This window comes from Galleria mellonella, unplaced genomic scaffold, assembly GCF_026898425.1.
Source record: "Galleria mellonella isolate WM207_F2 unplaced genomic scaffold, CSIRO_AGI_GalMel_v1 utg57, whole genome shotgun sequence".
Taxonomy (NCBI): Eukaryota; Metazoa; Arthropoda; class Insecta; order Lepidoptera; family Pyralidae; genus Galleria; species Galleria mellonella.
In genome coordinates, this window is record NW_026442119.1 from 7,078,370 (window position 1) to 7,099,244 (window position 20,875).

Consider the following 20,875-nt stretch of genomic DNA (forward strand, 5'->3'; position numbering starts at 1 on the left):
AAATACATTTAATAATAATTTAAAAAGATTTTTCAAATACTCACATAGTTACCTATTTTATTTCATGAGTACTTATAATAAAATTGCAAAAAGAAAAGGCTGTATATTGATAATATTTTCTAAAGATGTTCCGTGAAATGTTGTATGTATTACCTTTTTCCAATTCAAACATCACGTGAAAAGTGGTTCAGGTTTTTATGAAATTTTAGAATCAGTATTATATTAATTTTATACAGTATTCAATTTATTATATAGTAAATATGATTATAGAGTCATTCTCGGATGGAAGTGAGAGATAGTAACGGTCTGAGAGTAGAATTCATCGACTTTAAATTACAATGAAGATAACACTCGGTTTACCCACATTTAACTTAGTACCCACAAAGAAATATCATAACAATAAATAACGAGAAAATAGAATATGTACTTGAATATATATTCTTGGACAGATAATATTTACTGAAGAATGCATGCTAATGGAAATTAAAAGGTCATCTTTTGTATCACTTCTCATTAAAATTAACTGTATTAATTATTTTTATAAATGGTACAATAAAGTGTAAAATAAATAAATAAAAGAAGAATAGTGAATACTTGGTGACGACTTTAAAAAAATGTCTATGAAAAAAAACGAGTGAAGTTATTAAAAATTATTTGGTAGTATTGTGTATTGTCGTCAAAACTTTGAAACAATAAAATTTTTATCGATTATGGAATAGAGAGAAGCATAATAGGAGTAAAAAGAAAGGTTAATAACCTTTTCTTATTCCGATTCTCTCTATTCCATTTTTTATTATATAAATATATTTATGTATATAAATTAGTTCGTTATAGTATAGAAAAGTGAAATTTAAAGTTCACATCGATAAATTTTTTATTGTTACTACCAAATAATTTTTAACAACTTCATTCTTTTTTTTCATAGGCATATCTTTATAATTAAAAACACTAAAAACTAAAACAAATTATTAGAATGCATATACAACTTACAAATAATTAGAGTAAAGATAGGTAGGATACATAATAAAACAAAAGAAAGAGAAATAGACAAGAATAAGAACAGAATGGTAACTACGATTTAGTAAAAGAAACAGAGGTAGACGAAATACGATGACATTAGGAAAATAGCCAGCCCAATATGGACTCGTAAAGCAAAGGACGGCACAGTATGGAAGTCTTTATAGGAGGCCTATGTCGAAAGACATGCTGTATCGGATTAAAGATGGTTTATCGATATTTAATTTCAACATAAATTGTAAAAATAAGTTTAAGTCACTTTTAATGAAATATTTTTCATAACTATGTAATATTAAGAACAGCGGTAAGGCCATTTTATTTATTTATTTTATTTTATTAACCCACCATCTTTGAGTTGCTAAGAAGAGATAGCATGTTTAATATAATGATTTTACCTCTTTATCATGTTTTTTTTATAATGGTGTTCTTTACGCTTATTTTATACTACTGTATCTTTCTTTTAAGTGGTGATTAGGTACAGGTAAAATCTTCAATAAATGGAGCGACGACATCAAATGTATATATTTCAGAAAGCCAGTGTATTTGAAACGATGAAATACTACGATGGGTATTTAATCCCTTTTATATCTCTCAGGTCAGTATGAAAGTGTTCAAGGATTTCAAGATACTTCCATAACTCACAACCATGCAATAACACTTATCATTTGAAGAAAACCATATGCTACCATTGTTTACAATTAACTGCCTAGAGTATTTAGGTAGTATTCCTATGTATTGGAATGTATCCAAAACCGCTTTGTTACTAAATAATCGCCGGCCAAATAATTGATACATCTCTGCCATAACGCGACGGGCGCGATATAACTTTCAGATATTTATTTCTTTGTACGTACGCGCACTGAAAGGGATGCCTACACTGATTTATCGTATTCATTCAGTTTGTTATTAGGCCCGAATGACTTTGTCCTCTTTTAGAAATACTCGAGGTATGCTATCGATCACGAATCATAAAACAGAATTCTTGCACGTAGAATTTTTACCCAACCTAAAAATTTATAATAAGTATCGTTTACTTGTCTTGTGGTTGTAGATAGGATAAAACCAGAAGAAGAAGACCGTGATTATTTATTTTTATATTATAATACTTTATGATACGATATTTATTGCCATCGTTTATAAACAGGTTGTCCGTCCGAGAGCTCTGAAATAAGTAAGATATTTCTTGAGATTTTTTATGTTCAGACACACAGATAAGGAGATAGAATGACAAAGCGATTCTATAAGAGATCTGTTTGGTATTGTTGTACTTCCATTGCCAGATACGGGAGCTCTGAAAACAGATATGGTCTTTTCCCTGCAAAATGTATGAAAAACTTTAACTTTTATTATTCTTATCAGTATTATTATTAATTATTATAAACTATTTTTTTTATGTTACATAATTTGGAATACCAAACAAGTTTATGATCCACATGGTGAGCGTCGCCTTCAATGTATATGGATAGCACAATGGATATAATATAATATAATATAATGTAATACGGAGATGCCCACGATACATCTCATGCATTATCATTTTGAATATTAAGGTATTTTCGTATCCTGTTTACTACCATATGACCATATCCCATCTTTTACCTACTACTTTTATTCGAACCATCTTACTTTTCATGCATTTCTTGATGGTACTTTTGTAGAATCTCCCTCTGTACTTTAAGTCTTATTTTATTCTTAGGAACAGAATAAATAAGTGTAGATTAATGTCATTTATTTTTTAATACGTCAGTCACGGTGCCATGAAAATTAATTTGCTTTGCTCTGAAAGATAGCGGCTATTTCATTAATAAATTACTTCGCAATAATTCTCGACCGCAAAAATAATAAATCTTCCCTAGGGAAGCATTAAAATTACAGCATTAGCGGGGTTGGCGCGAAAATTGTGCTGTGCAAAAATGCGAAAATTATAATCACGTGTCATCAGGGTGAAGGCGTCGCCTTATCGTTGTGGCCTGTCACCGAACCGAAATATATTAAACTCCCTTTAGATGATAAATGTGCGATGAGCCCGTACGACACGCGTCATATCAGCAGCCTGCCTCGCGTCGATCCTAATAAACGATTGTGCGTGATTGACACTCGTACCAGATCCCTTAGTTTGACGGAAAGTCATACTCAGTGTAGTTTTTTGCGAGTATGGGATATTGGGAATCTCTTGTCTATACATGTTATTTTTTTTAATGCCTACTTAAGTAAAATTTTTCGACATAATTTTTTTTCTCCTTAATAATTTATCAATCCAACTATTGCCAACATTATAACAATAATTAAATTGGTTCAATCCTTGTTATGCGCTTACCAATAGCATCTAATTTTCATAGTAATTATGTCTTAGTTTCGCACTGGTGCAATTTACAAAACATTAATTTATGTATCACTTAGTTTAGTTTTAAATACTTTTTGTAGTAAGACCGAGTAATTTTATTAAAGTCGCGTTTCCTAGTTATATATAAAACAATAGGATATTAATTTTGAAATGTACTATAATTCAATACTTAAAAATACCAAATCATCATTTTTTAATTTTCGTAAACGATCCATCATACGAGTACCTTTTGTTTGCCCGCGATTATTAAATTAAAATTCGTGGTAAATTAATTTGGTTCCAAAATCAAATATAAAAATGATTAATGCTTGTAATAATAAATCAGAATTTGTTGAACGCGTGTAATGTACATATTTGAGATTTATGAGAAGATTTGGAATTTTTATATTCATATGAAATGTTTAATGGCATTTATAATGAAGTGTATGTTTTAAAATATAATGACGACTTTGGTGGTCTAGATTTTTACCATATTGCTTCATATTCCTATGGCCGCGGGTTCGACCCTCACGCAAAGCAAACACTTGAATTCCTGTATCCTGTACACTTGAATACTTCTGTTTATTTTAGTATGGTATTTTCTTTGTATGTATGTATTTACAAAAAATTTAAAGAATTTTATAGTTAAAAATACTTGAATTTTCAACTATACTCCCGGGTAGTTTTAAATAAAAATTTTTTAAGTCGAGCCCAGCTTGTTTCGTGTTCTCATAATCATTAAGTAGGTAGTTAATTAATTTTTAGTAACAATAAAATGTTTCCTATGCATTCCAATACGTCTAAATGATGGTACAGAATACGAATGTTTTCAATGAAAGTTATTCAGTGTTATGTATTTCCTATTACAGGTGCAGTACTATGCTTTCTAAGTATTGCTTGTTGGGAGAATATAAACGGTAAATATATTTTTATTTTATTACAAGCTCATTGTGTTTTCAATTTCTTAAAAGTTCGTCACCACTTCCTCAGAAATATATGCAGTAGCGTAAACTTAATTCTAACGTCTTGTAAATATTTAGTAGTCTAGCTGTAGCGTCAATTCCTTTTTACATGCTTTTAAATATAAGAATTATTTTAATTTGCTTAGATATTTTGATAGTATGGCGATAATTATATTGCATAATATATTATAATGCATAATTTAAATATATAAAAAAATATATATTAAATTATAATTGCAATATTGCATTGATAATTATACTGATAGAGTATGTGCACAAGACTAATTATAAAAGAAAAAAAAAATGCCATTACCACTAGGTTCTCATTATCATTTAAGTAACCTCGTGAAAACGTATAAGATGTAATATATAAGTACCTAGATATGAAATCGTATAATGGGCTTATGATCATATTTTTTATACAACTTGGAATGTCAAACAAATTGAAGGAATAATAAGGATTAAGGAAGGAAAAATAGCAATCTTTAGATACATGACTATGAATAATCTATATTATTATATGATCAATACGAATATTATATGAACGGAATGGAACACATAGTACTAACAATACAGCCTAATATATCGACCTTGACAGGATTCCCTCTGGAAACCATCATGGTAAAAATTTTATGAATTCATCAAGTGGGCCAACTGACCTGCTTCATTTTCACCTGTCATTCCTTAGTAGTGGCCCGCCATTTTCTTCCCATTAAAAAAACTATGAAGGTCACGATAATATCTATTCCACGATAGAGGCAATGTAATCTTAAATTGACTATAACGACGAGTTATTCTTTGTGTAAAAATATCTAAAATCTTTTTGTTACATTTATATGTAAATGGCAATAGGCATTTTACCTGTAAATATCGCTCGTAGAATAGGTGAAATAATACTTTCTAAATAGCTGTGCCATTCAGGAACAGGAAGAGAAAGATTTAGGTTTACTATCTTCTATCTAGAGAGATATAGTTACGATGGCGAGTTCTTTGATACAAAGATAACAGCTCTATTTCACACAGTAATCGATTCTTGACGATTGTAAACGCACATTATCTGTATTTATTAACTGTTATTTTTATGACTCTTGGGTTTAACTGTGTGCCCGATATTCTAGCTAAAATGAATTTCTAGCTTTCAGACTATATTTATCAAATGTCAAAACAAAAGCGAGTTTCGATATTTGGCACTTAGATTAAACATTGCCAAAGAAATTAAGTAATATTTTAACTGTATAATGAAGTTAAGAATCATACTAAAATAAGGGTATATACAAGTACACAAAATGATGAGTATGTTTTGTGTACTTGTATATATCAAAATTATTATTATCAGTCTACACCTATCAAGAAACATCCAGGTATTTTTTGGTAAAATAATATGTTTTATCCGTATATCTTATCCGTATCCGTATTAATACAGTAATACCTATATATTGTTAAAACTGACAGACAAAGTGTCATTATAGTACAATTGAACCAAATCGAGTTTTTATAATATGTGTGTAAAAATTTTATTTAGACTATAAACGTGTAAAGAAAAAGAAAATACCAAATAAAAAGATTTTTCTCATTTAAAATGTCTGAAATGATTACCTATCGGGTATACTTATTACTGTTATGGGAATACAACAAAAGGAAGTTATTGCGAAAGGATAAAAGGATAAGGCCTGAAAAGGTGACTACATAAATCATATATAATCGTGGCTTTGACATTCAAGGGCAAAGATTGGTTATGGCACTCCCTCCAGCCAAACTATAAGACAATGTTTACAGCCAGTAGAAAGGGTGCTTGTGTACACATTTTCTCATAAAGATTTTCCTATAAAGTATAACTCAATATCTTAACTAGATGTGATGTATTTATTGAGCACAGTGTTAGCAAAATTGCATGCTTCATGTGCAGTCTTCAAACGAATTTCGTCTCGTCATTTCGTTTTATCTTTACTTTACCTATAGTAGATATCTCCTGAAAGTGTCGTAAACTTTCCTGCTCCATGGAAATAAACAAAATACTTACACAAACCATCTGTATTTTTTATATTATACGAGCGGAGCCGTAACTTTCAATTTGTCCTGGCATTAACTGTATACAGTAACAACAACACAACAGATACATGTGAAAAATGACATCATTTTTCTCCAAGTAAAATGATCCCGCGTATTGTCAAAGTTTGAAAGGTTTCGTGATTCACTCAAGTGTATTTACATGCGTAGAGCAAAATATTTGAACACAAGTAGCGTCGAGTAGAGCGGACGGATCGTTGAACTACAGGGGACCGTAAAAGTACACGATGAACAAATTACATGCAGTTATCATTATGTGTAATCGCTGAAGCAGAATGTTATAGGAGTGAAGATGGTAGGTTACTAACTTTTCCAACACTGATACGATACACAATTTTCGAAAACTTTTAACACCCCTCTGAGAGTTTCGAATGATTGGGGAAAGTTACCGATTTGACTGAATCGAAAAACTCTCCAGACGCTTAATAATCATAATACATTATGATATACGCGATATCAGATTGGATATTACCCAAACTTACAGTAAAATTAATTAATTGCTTAACAAATATATCTAAACCATATTTATATTGCACTGGAATAGAAAGTAGTTTTATCTTGAAATTTGACTTTGCAAAGAAACGAAGATTAATTAACAATGTTTATCGAGTTTTATTGAGATGCTATTTAATTATTATCAATGTTAAAAACCAAACAGTACCTGCTTGCATGCGAACTTCTGGCCCGAAACGTCTGATGGCCTCGACTGCTAGTACTGCGGCAGCTTGATGCAAGCCGTGGGCTAGTAGCTGGGCTATCGTCGCGGCCGCAGCGACGCCCCAACCCCAACCGCCTTCTGGGTAGTAGTGGCGTGTGAGGGTAAGCAATTGTCGCGGGTCGAGCTTGGCCTGGCGCGTGGGCGCACCGCCGCTCGCCTCCAGCACTAGCGGCAGCGACCTGGTACGCAGCAGCGGCGCGCCGCCCGACGACCATGACTCTTCCATCAATGCGCGCGCGCATCATGCGCCGCCCACATCACCGCCGTTCCGCATATAATCTCCAAAACTCACTCATGTCCGCACACTCATCGTTTAACACTCGATTTTATAAACAGTTTTTATTTTCAATTTTCGTTACAAATTATATCTGACTGCGGTCTGCTAGAAATAGGTGTAGATTTTAATTAAAAGAAATAGGTAGACGAAACTAATGAAATGTTTTTACCCAATACGCTTTAATAATATTTTAGTACTTCTAGCATTTTATGTGCCTTAACTCAATGACCCAATAAAAGTTTCGATAAAAGCCTACTCATCGGTTGTGGTAAAAACATATGGCCGCTATGGAATCGCGTCACCGTTGGTAAACACCGATACATCTACTCAAATATTTGTATATTGATGGTGGTGAGTATTTGATAGAAATGTCAAGAGAAGACCATGGTCGTGGCATGTTGCACTAACATAAATCTTGTCCAAATGTCAGTGGCCTGTACGCACTAAATCTTCAGGAAATATCCGTCGCATTACTTAGATCATTGTTCAAATGTAATTGCTACACGATTTATTTAAGATGAAAAATACAGTATTCTTCACGATAGACTGTAGTTATGTCTCAGTAAAGTTTAATAATGTAGGCAAAATAATTTTCTTTCTTACATAGATAATTCTTTTTTGGTTGCTATAAGATTTTTTTTTATAATTTTAATAAATTATATTTATTAAGCGGATAATAATTAGGTATTTATAAGTATAAAAAAGAAACAAACATACCTAATACAATACATAAAAAGTTGGATTTGAGTATATGTACTTATGTACATAGGTAATATAAAATTATAAGTGGTTTTTGCAGATATAATAAAATCGGTTACTTAATGAAGTATAATTTTAAATGCATGAAAAAGTTAATTAACTTGTAATAAGACAATATAGCTATCAATGTACGATTACAGCTTATTACGAAAGTTGTCTTTATCAAATAAACAATTTTCGAAGAAATTACAGTCATAAAGTCGATTATATGATGGTTAATGAAGATTCTGTCGGCGAACTTCGAAAGTCAGGTTCTCTGTAATAAGTATTGTGCAGTATTCTTGCTGGGGCGCCGACCAAATAAAATAAAAATTGCATTTTCCTTTTCCGGTTTTGTTAATTTTATTGGCCATAGATGAATATGAAATTATGAATTAAGATTGATAGGGGCATACAAATATATCAACTATCTATGTGAAGATTTCAAACTATATATGTACATAATATATAGTTTATAACTTGTGTTAATAGCTAAATAGTCTGACATTCTTAAAATTTTTTGGTAAAAGTGTTACATGTGGCTTTTTGACATAACTAAGTATCTATATTCTTTCAATAGAATTTAATAAAAATGTAAATAAACGAATAATTGACCTGACCATAAGCAGTCTGCTGGTATCCAATAGTAAGTAGAACAAATAAAACTCAACTTTTAGAGTGTGTTTCTGTAATAATTTCAACAAATTGACTTGATTACATTTTCATTAAGTTGTATTGAAATGAACTTTACGTATATTTATTCCCACTTCTAACTTTGATAATATATTTTATTGTATAGATAATATTTAACTGCTGTAATAATGTTACATGTCATATTTATGGTTTGTTAAATGTTGCAGAAACCGTGAAAAGACGGTTGATAGCACAACTTGGGTCAACAACGGACGGGATGGGAACTGGTAGATTAGATAGAACCGAGCGGATGCTTGTTTGTTGTTGTGGATTTATCTCATGCATTATTGTGCCACGGCGAAATTATATCAGCCTCATGTATTTGTTTTGTTTTCTCACTCATGTTTGTTTGCTTGTAATAAAGGTAATAAATAATTTAATTAAGGGTTTGTTTCGTCAGAAATCACAGTATTTTATTTATATATTTTCACGCTAGTACTTATGCTATTATGTTATATTATGTATGTAATTTGATTAAATAACTATTTATTAAATGTACTTTTAAATTTAGAATTTTTATTAATGAGTGATAAAGTAATAATAACTTCACCAGTGCCATCGATATACCCTAGCGTATCTCGCCTATCCTTTCTCTCTGGTGCCCACCAGTCGGAAGGCGACATATGAAGCATCTGCCAGCTCATCCTTACGAGTTCAAGAGAAATTAACTACGATGGTTTCGAGGATGAGCCGCGTGAAGAATCATACAATATAATGGTAGCAGGTTGTTAGATTCTATTACTAACAATCCTTTCCCCGCTAAGGCTATGTTTTTGGATAGTTCTCTACTTTTATTCGGTACTTAGTAATTTAAGATTTTGTTCCACAAAAATTCAATTAGGTATAATTGAAATTTGATTATAGGCAATTTTGGAGTACCTATATTGAATACAAAAAGAATTAAAATATTAGTTCAGAATTACGTAAAATATCGCATAACATACGCAAAAATATAGACGAATCGAGAAATTCATTCTCATTAGGTTTAAAAAGAATTGAGACCTTTATATTATTGATTGTTTCCTGGTTCCTAATATGTTACTAATAAAAATTGAATGCGCTGTGAAAAATATTTTAACAATCTCTTGTAAGCACGAATGGATTTTCTCCTTTATACGATCAGCATCAAGTTTCATAGAAGACTTTTTATTGTTAGGGAAACAAAAGAGCAGACGGCTCACCTGATGGAAATCAGCTATCGTCTGCCTTGAATATCTGCAATAAGAGAGGAGTTGCTTCTACACTGCCGGCCTTTTAGCAGAAAATTTTACACTATAGGGTAAAATTTTTAAATTCTATAAACTGGTTGCATAGATTTCACACTATGGTCTTTGATTTTTCGGACCTACATCCGTACCAAGTTTCATTTTAATCCGTTTGATTGAGTAAAGATCCAAATATTGTCGTAAATTTTTATTTTTTTTTATTAGTGAGATTTTCATTAATATAGGTACAATAACATGAGATGATTGTTACCGTAATATCTATAAAACTTTCCATAAATTTTAAGATTTTTAGTTCGAAAAAAGAGACGAAACTCCTCAATAGCTAAAATAAGGTTTATTACGCATTTGACGTTTTTATGACTAAGGAGGTTAAAATATGAGAGTTTAAAAGTTTGTTACCTTCTAAGGGAGCATGTAGGTATATATTTAATAAAAGGGTTTCAATAACATTCCAGGTTGGAAGTGAAATTTTTTTTTATTATCTTCACATGAGTGTACTAAATTTTGAACGTATTCATAGAATTTTTCAAACATTTTCTTTTATACAAAAGGTAACCCTAATTAAAAACATAATAAAAATGTAATTACCCAAATAGATAGATAAGGCCGTTATGAAGTGATGTGTTTACATACATTCGGTATTTGATTTTTATTTAAATGTAGATATTTTAATTTTTTTTTAATTTAAAATACATGCCAAATTATAATATTTAAATTTATTTAAACAAATAAAGTAACAATAAAATTAAAAGATTATATTGTACTACATACAAACATAGACACTACGTATAGTATTATTATATTATCTGTGATACTAGTAAAGGTGCCTGTTAAAATGATTAATCATCATTATCATAATTTCAGTTTTCTCTCGTACAGTGTTGAAAATCGATCACTCTCATAGGATCCTATCCGCGACAAGGAACGGTAACACTTAAGAATTATTATTATACTAAAATCATCATCGTCGTAACAGCCGTTAACTTTCCTCTGCTGAACATAGTCCTCCCCCAGTTTGGGGGGAGGAAGTTGCCAGTAGTTGCCATGCTTGGCAGGCGGATTAACAACCGCAGTTAGGCCTTGGTGATGTTTTAAGAGGGACGCTGCTGTCCATCCCTTGACCATTAAATTGCCTTAGTTGCTGCTTATGACACTAACGGGAAAGGAAAGGGTGGGCCATTCTATACCGGGATCACAACAAAATGATACATTTTAATTACTGTTTCAAGAAATTAGTTCTTAAATTATGGTTTAAACTGAGTTGCGTAATTCAGCGTTGTCAGATCAGGTATTTTTTTACAATTTCGGGTAAAATTCACTGCCATATCCCACCCTTCAAATCGAAATACAGCCATGCAAACATAACTGCTTCACGGTAGAAATATGAATAGGACAGAGGTGCCCAAGCAAACGACTTTTGTACAAAATCTACATACATAATTATACTAGAATAGAATATTTATTGAAGGTACTAAAATGATGTTAAGGTCAGTTTATAGACTGGCGCTTTTTTCCGTATAAGCAATATTGTAAAACGCTTTGGAGAAAAACATTTCAAATTTGAGAAGAAATAAAAAATGGTGTTTAGCTACGTAGGCGTGATTTTTGCCACACGTTTCATAAAGTAGTTTTTGTACATATAAGCGGAGACGCATTAAGGAGATCATAAAACAAGAACTTGTTATGTTTTCTGACAGGGGTACGACCGTCTTCAAATACTGGGAGTATATGACCCTGATATCTATTACTAAGCGGGAGTCTATTACCATACAAAGCAATCCGGTATAAACATTTTTATGTTGCTCTATTTATATTCTGATTAAATTTGAATATCACACATTGTTAAAAATATGATGTCAGCGTATGAATGTGATGTCACTCACGGTATTTAAAATTGTGTAATGGATTTGTCAATGATGATAAGTAGATATAACAAATAATTTTTTTTATTATATTCATTAGATTATACCGAATCACCTGTTATTTTAATGCTAAACGTATTTAGATACAACATTTAATTTTGCATAATGTATTGAATGAGTATACTTTGCATCTCAAAAAAAAGTAGTTGCTTTGATAATCGTTAAGATATTTATATATATAGAAGTATATGTTTTATCTTCTGCAAAGCAGATTGGTATCTTCGTGGATATTATCCATATTGATTGCAAAAGATGAATTATCAAAAAATAAAAATACAGAAGAATTGAAAACCCCACTTACTGCAAGTTGCTTAAAAATATCCTTGTGCTGTATGTTCATTTCTCTACTTTTAATAAAATGTCATATAAATATTTTTCCATAGCTTAAAGAATGATTTAGTAAAAAAAACTCCATCTAGTCGATAGACTCTCAATATTTTAGTGTTCTGCATTAAATAAATACGGTTAAAAATATTTGTATGCTTTAAATGTGAAGTTTGTAGTTAGTCCAGTTTATATAATAATTATAGATCAGATATATAGATTATTTTTTATTAAACGAAAACAACATACTATCCAAATAATATGGCAACGAGATTCATTTATATATACAAATGTACAAACTAGGTGCACTATAGGCATTGTCACAACGCCAATGACTGGTGTTAAGAGCGAGTAGAGCTAGAAACTAACAACGAACTGGCAAATAACGAGATTTTTTTTTAATTTGCTCAGAATGGCAAATAAGCCGACGGTCCACCTGGTGGAAAGTGGTAACCGTCGCCTATAAACATGAGCAGTACCATGGACATAATAGAGTATACCATTTCGCCCATGATACCCCCCATGCGTTGCCATTCCTGAGGACTCAGGTGTTATTGAATATTCTGATCAGCAAGGGATTGAAGCTAAGTGAATTACATTTTTGATAGCTTATTACTGCGATAAATTAGTGATGATTGATAATAATGGGTATATTAAACGTAAACATAGTGACAGTATTCATAATACTTCGATCCAGGCCACTCCTCTGAGTGACGTTCGGGCGGGTGGTTGTGCTAGTCGCATTGTGACATATTGTTGTTTATTATTTCCTACACCTACCTATCATATCAGTAGGTCGCATAAATATTACTTTTAGCAAGGAACATAGTGGCAATTTCAAAATTTATTTTGAAACTGAATTCTTCATTCTACCTGCGTTATTATATGATCGTTTCAGTTTAAAATATTCGAAAAATATTCCGAAATGTCGAAATGTATTTCGATGCTATACTATGCTCTAAGGCGAAAGTTTTTCACTCTTATGAATCACTTGGTCTTTTTTTATACGTTTAATAAACAAAATAAAAGTAGATCGCAAGTCGCTTCTTCAATTATAGTGAGACAAGTGCCTTACTAGGCTAGGCAGAGGGAACCGATGCCAAGTAGTGGGTATTAACTATAGCATTAAATAAACATATAAACAGTGTCTAGTTAACGAGATTCTGTTAAATTACCCAATAAATGGCTTATTTGCATACAACGGCAGGAAATTACCATGCACCTGAGGCCTCGACTACATACAGTGAAGTCATGTGAAGTGGATGTTTATGATGCATATTGATGTTGGAGATTGTTGGCACTTGACATAGTTTGAAATTTTACTTAATTAAGTGAAAATTTGCATTTTTCTAAAGGGAATCTATCACTTAAAACTATGTCAAAAAAGAAGAGTAGATTTTTTATGCCACTGAGGTGGCAAACAAGTATACGCCCCACCTGATAGCAAACGGTTACGCGCGCGCTGCCGACTCTGAAGAAATCTCTTTACCCCCGTTTTGAAGAACCCCATGCTGTAGTCTCTTGAAAAAAGCTCGAATGTTACGAATGTACTTTTATTTTTTAAGAATATTACGCGATATTTTCGCTAGTTTTAAACTAAAATTTTATTAAAGCTTTAACTTGATTATGTTCTACTCTAATTACATGGTCAAACAGATATTTCTATACCATTCTAGTTCAATAAGTCAAACTTTTTTAAGCAATTATTAAATAAAGGTTTAAAATATATATTTATACCTTAAATTATAAAAAATTAAGGTATCTTAAATCATAACACTATGTGCACTCATATATTGTATGCATGTAATTGTTCAGTAATTAGTTTTGATGCGTAAGTAATAACACAAATTATGAGAGTTTCCAGTAATAATGTGAACTTTAGGTTTAATTGTGGACATTTACGTAAGTGGATTTATTACTGTACATTTTCAAAATGGAATGTTTCGCATTCAACGGTAAATATTTATGTCATATTATTTTACATTATTCAGTAAATATGCAAGCATCTTATTAATGCATTTTGTTACTATATTAAGACAAGGAAAATAAAATACATAATGCTCATAAAAAATTGGTAGGCGTTGTTGACAATTATTGTGAATATTTAACCAAGTTCATCGAGTAAGCGTGTGGCCGTCTAAGCTTATTGCCACAGAATGCAACTTTCTGTGTTATTGCCCAGATTAATTTAGATTTGTTTGAAATACGTAAGAAAGAAACTATACATATATAGATAGAGTTTTGCTATATGTAAAATGGATGAATATTATCACGCTGTTTTAACAGTAACGGTCATGAGTCTTACCATAGATGGTCACGGTTACGATAAATGGTCATGGTTACGATGACCATGACTCTTGCAACGTCATCAACTTTTGGAATTGCAGTTATTTAATCATCATCATCTTCCTACTCTTATCTCAATCATTTGGGGTCGGCGTAATATGATTTTATCCATATTACAAAAAGATTTGGTTTTTAGTTTTACGACCGGCTACCTGCCTGACGTCAACCCTCTTTGGGAATCGCAGTTATTTAATATAAAGTGTAAAAACAATTATGAAATCTGAGAAGAAAGTTTAATTGAAAGATAACATTAAGTTTGTCATATTTTTAATTTATGATACAAGATAATGTGGAACATAAATCGTATGTAAAGTACTAGCAGTGCTTGCGGGTATATTTTCGTGACCGGACCATATTGATTGACCACGATAAAAGTATGTCCTTCTCTGTACCGAATACCATACAAACTTACAAATATGCCCAATTCTATTACGATTGGCTAATCTGTTAATGCGCCAAGAGATAACAAGCAAATTTACTTTCACATTTTTAACATTAGCAAGGATTTAATTCCTCGTGTTAACATTTCTTACTTAGAGATTAATTAAAAAAACTTTCTCGACAACTATTAAAGTCAGTTTTATTGCTCACATATCATTTATGTAATTGCGCAACACACGAAAGTCCTTCTTACATCAAAAATAAATTGTAAGAACTTTAAAATACACGTACATTCTGGTTTTATCATTTGGATATACAGAACGAGATTTGCATAATGTTTATAATACATTCGGTGTTGAAACAGAAAAATAAAATGTTGTTCTCCTTTTTAGAAATAATAATTCGTACAACGAAGGATAACAACGAGACCTGGCTGTAAATTTAGTAAATTAATGTTATTTATTTCATGTAATGTGAATAAACTCTCAAAAGGAAACATTTGTGGAATGTATGAAGTGTGGACAACATAAGAAGTTTTTTTATGGGTGTTCACAGCGCTGCGTTTGTATTTGATTGCACCGAGTGTCGTTACGAACCTTATTAAGCGATATGTCGTTGGTATTTCATTACAGCTTCTTTTTATTTGGCCGCTCAATACCGGTAATAATCTTAATTATTTTAAACTTAACATTGCTTGATTGACGTTGGTAGGTACATATATAGGTTGAAAAGTAACTCTATCCACAACCTCTATGATGTACGTCTATTTGAATATTCCTTTTTAAGGTTCTCTATCTCAGAAGGAAAACATCGGAACTTTTATAGGATATGTTGTCCAAATGTGTGTCGCAGTTAAAGACGGACGTGTAACGTAAATAAACAAATTTAAAATTGAGGCCTACTTTTGCGGAGCAAATTAAAAAAGTTGCAAATTACATCGTGTTTCATGTCAAATGAAAGAGCTTGTTAGGAGAATCTAATCTAATTTTATAATTTTAAGATAAATGGTTTTTAAATTATTTAATAAAATTAGCAAATATAGACCATCCTCCCTTGTCTCCTTAACTACGGGATTAAAATATTGATAAAGATACAGAAAATAGTTCTTATAGATAACAGGAATATCGCTCGCATTTGTCACGTTTTTACTTTCTACTCCTAGAACATCAAGAGTAGTATAATAATTTAGTCGTACATTTAATATACTTATTTAGATTTATTTCAGTGACTACAGTCATCATAATATATTAATAATTCAAGATAAATTTTTATGAGTTAGTGCGAGAAGTTAAATTTTTTTTACGTTTTCTAGAGTTCACATTTCAAACTATGAATACATTAATTAGAAGAAATTTAAAAAACAAAAATATATGCCATTAGTAAATATATAGATATTTATCTACTACTAAGATTTACAAGTAAACTGAGAACGGCTTGAAAGGCTTGTTAAAAACAGTGTACTAATAATTTAGGCTGTTCGATCTAGGATTAATAACAGTAATCATATATTGATGAAATCGTTCGATGCAAATATTAAGACCTTAAACACGCTTATACAATTCTACGAATAATGATTTACTCACACGGAAATGACGAAGTTTCAACAAAAATAATCGGCGTGCATAACTACTGTTTCTTTAACTATTCATGTGTAGTTAGTAGATTTATTTAAAAATAATTGGCATGATGCTTAATTATGCTTGTATAAACAAGTTTGAAATGATTAAATTCCTTTTATGTTCTTCTGGCCATTCGTTATCGAGATTTAGAACTTAGAAAGATTTAAAGTTAGTAATATATTTATGTAAATGTCGGAAATGTTAAAGAATATTCTTCAGGGCTACTGGATTATAAAAATTAAACCATCCAAATGCCATCTTAGTACAAATTAATTGGTCGTTAACATGTTATAATGTGATTGCTAAAGGCTTACGGCTTATTCTGTAGACAGAAGCATGCTATTTCGTTAATTAACACAACCATTCGACCACACATAAATGTCAAAATTGACATCTAACATAATTTTTCCCGGGCCATTTCTCTTTCGTAAAATATATTTAGAACAAACATAGGAACTAGGTACTTCCTTTTGTTTTAAACGACTCGATGAGTTATACAGTGGTCGGTATACTTGACATTAATTTATAAGTCAGATTTTTAGACAAGTTAAATTAACTATAGAAATAAACATGGATAGTTTCCTTTTCATGATTTCGACTGTGAAGTTATTTTTAGAAGTTTCAATTTTTAGCATCGCTGTAATATTGTTCATTAAGAAAATATACCTAGTAATAAATCAAATTAATGTTTATTATATTTCTCTTTACGTAACCTTAATTTTACTGAAATCGAGCTAGAGTTTTTAAATAAACGTAAAATTTATGATCTTGCTGTTCATATTTTTAGGCGATGGACATTATTTGTGATGACAGTTACTTCTTTCCATAAGGTGGGCCGTCAGCTTGTTTGCCATTCCAAGTTGATTAAATATCCAATAATTCATATCTCTTTATCCTCAATGATTTGAGTTATCTATACTTATATTATTAAGAGGAAAGATTTGATTGTTTGTTTGTTTGTAATGAATAAACTTAAAAATTACATAACCGATTTTAAAAATTCTTCCATGTATAGAAAGCTATGTACATTACGAGCGAGTAACATATCAACATATCAAACCTATTAGTTAATTTCTAAAAATTTTAGATGTTATACATACCGTTTTTAGAACTCAACGACTGATATTCTAGCACGCATTATTGCATATGACATAGATGTGAATTGAAGCGGGATGTGCGGACAAGTATGCGTGCATCTATGATAATCTAGATCTAGGACAACACCACACTCCCCTATATGATTGGAGATTAAGCTTTTCTCATTTTCTATTTCCTTTGTGCTGCTGTACCCGTATTAATAAACATTTTTATAATCAATTAATTAATGAGTATTAAAATGAAAAAGGAGATTCAGTAGCTTATGTCTCTCCCTCTACACTACACTTTGTTATGTCCATAGTACTGCTGATGTCTATAGACGACGGTTACCGCTTTCCATCAATTGGGCCGTCAGCTTGTTTGCTATTTTAAGTTGCATAAAAAATAGTAGGAAATATTAGGACAAATAAATTTTATAAAGCAACGTCTATGTGTTATTAGAAGTTAAATATTCTCAATGTATTTAGCATTAATATAAATTTACATGGTTTCTGTATGCTAATATAACATATTTTCTGTATTTCTAATTTTTTGTAATAATAAATAAATATAATAAATATGTGTCATCTATCTCATTACAAAAGATCAAAACAGTGTTAATTAAACAAATTCCAAAGCGCCGATGATAAAAAATCGCCAAACCACTGCGTCGCAGTCAATTTTAAATCAACAAAAACAGTTAATTGCCAAAAAAGAAATCATTTAATGTATTAGATATTAGTGTACGTGAGATACATAGCTGTTGGTAGTAAATAACATTTAGAGAAACTGCAAAAAACTAATCAACATGTCAATGACATGCAAACCTATAGAATATCAGTGAAAATTCTAACGATAGTAATCTATATAAACGGACCGAAAATTTATTACATAATGCCACTTAATTTTGTGACAATGAATATTATACACTCTATATAATCGTTGTAATACATAAATATTATATCAAATAATTATAGTGTATTTTGAACTTTGAAACAGGGTCAAGTACTGCTATCTTCCTTTTTAAAGCTGTGTTTGAAATTGAGGTAATAAATGTTTATATTGGATTTATTTACCATTTCATTTATGTACGTAAGTAATATTTTCACTAATTATAAATCGATTTGATGATTGTTATCTTAATCGTTTGTATGGGGCTACATACACGTATGGTACCACCGCACAAATCCGATCAAGATAAAAAGATAGCATGTTTATTGAATCATATTTTATTCAATCTCCATCTGACCAGCCCTTATTCGATTTATCCACAAATAATATGAGCATAATTGATTATTATAAATAAAATTGAAATTAATTTATTCAATTTAAATACAGAACGTATCGCAATTTGCAATAATATTGGTAAAATTATGCAATATTTGTATCGACAGCGTAATTTTACATTTAACAGTTAATATCGTATTATTACATCAAGCATGTGCCTCTCACGACCATATTTATTTAATATATCGCCAATGGAAGCTGTATATTATTTGGATTTTATAATCTGACACTTAAAATTACAGTTTTGACTAATTTATTTTCTGATGGCAACCGTTAAGGCTTTACTCGACCCGCGGATAAGAAAGAGATGGAGGCATGAACATGTTTTATTATCATTACGGACACATTAGTCTATAGAGTTGTGGCATATTTTTCTGACTGTCGAAGAAGAGAGGTTAATGTTTTTCGGGTGTATGCACTTATTGCTATGTGGATTTTAAGAAGTGTCGTTACTGATTTATCTTAATTGTGGGAATATTGCACGATGATAGTATAAAATAAATATTATTCTGTTTGCCATTGATTGTTAATTTAAGAACTTATAAATATTTCTCGATGGATTTTTTGTAAGTTTGTCATTTCCATTTGTTACAAATGTTATTACAATGTTGGACATCACGAAATAATTCAAGATAAACTTGATATACATCGCGAAGAATGGACGAAGTTGGAGATTATGACTTTTAGTATATCTCCACTTTCCGATTCGGAAGTTTGAAATCTCCCATTTTACGGTTAGTTTGACGTTTATATAAATTTACGTTTATGAATTTAGTCAAGTAATAAAAACATAATTTTAAATGATTGAACATTTAGCACCTCACCAATTTGCCCTTACAATAATGATGATGATGATTATTATTAGTGGTAGTTAAAAGAGAAAGAAAGTAAACTTAGGTTTTAGCATTTTTAATAATATTTTTTTTATTATTCTACCGCTCATTTGGAATCCAAATACAAGAAGGTCAGGCGAGATACTCAGCTGTTTTTTTTCAGAAAGTTTAAATAAGTATGAAATTGTGTGAAAATAAACTACTAAGCAGCATCAGATCATAAAATTTTAAATATATAATTAAAATAAATCAGTTACAGGAACCAGAGCAGACCAGTCCTTAAAGCAGCACCCGTTCACGACCACATCATAGTCAAATTAAAATAGTTGATTTTATCTGTATATATTATTTTATATAATAAATACGATGTCTATTGTAATTTCTATTTTTTCGTTTCCTATATAATAAGTTTAAATTATATAGCGTTCATATATATACCTATAGATTATTACTAATATTGTTTAATGGAAAAATATTTTTATAATCTATGTCGGATGCGATACACATATTGTACTATTCCAAACACAAGGAATGTTATTGCATGATTCTTGGCTCACATGTAAGTGAAATGTTTCTATAAAGACATTAGATTCGCTTCCGTTGCGCCATGTATATTTTTGTTAAGATATCGGATAACAAGATAATTTATGGTGTACGAAATAATTTTATAAACAAAATGTTCATTAAATTCTATTTCCAATCAAATAGAATTTAATTAATATTTTGCAAAAAAAAAAAAACAAAGTTTTTCAATAGTATGAAATAAAAAATCAATTAATTTATAGAAAGTTCGGTTTGTTACTAATTTTGCTTACACTCTCTAAGTTCTGTGATAATTTCGACAAAACTTAGTCATGTTGCCTTTAAGTTCTACTTAAATAAGTTATAGACAATTTTGCATTTATTATACATTGAATTTTAAGATTAATCTTTATTAATTTCCAGATACTTTTATTCAATTTGGATAACATTTTTTTATTGTTTAATTTTTTTATAACACAGAGGGCAAACGAGCATGCGGCTCACCTGGTGGAAAGTGACTTCCACTGGCCATGAACACCCGCA

General features: G+C 30.7%; 1 protein-coding gene across 2 annotated transcripts in view; it reads right to left on the bottom strand.

Moving 5' to 3' along the window:
• Positions 1 to 20,875, bottom strand: part of LOC113509606 (monocarboxylate transporter 10-like) — a 146,213-nt gene that overhangs the window by 17,856 nt on the left and 107,482 nt on the right. Inside the window, exon 2 of one of the 2 annotated variants that reach the window (XM_026892966.3) lies at positions 7,031 to 7,469. The exons of the other annotated variant lie outside the window; for it this stretch is intronic. Coding sequence (XP_026748767.1) covers positions 7,031 to 7,313 — 283 coding nt within the window. The 5' untranslated portion in view covers positions 7,314 to 7,469. The remainder of the gene's footprint in view (positions 1 to 7,030; positions 7,470 to 20,875) is intronic. 2 annotated transcript variants of the gene reach the window in all.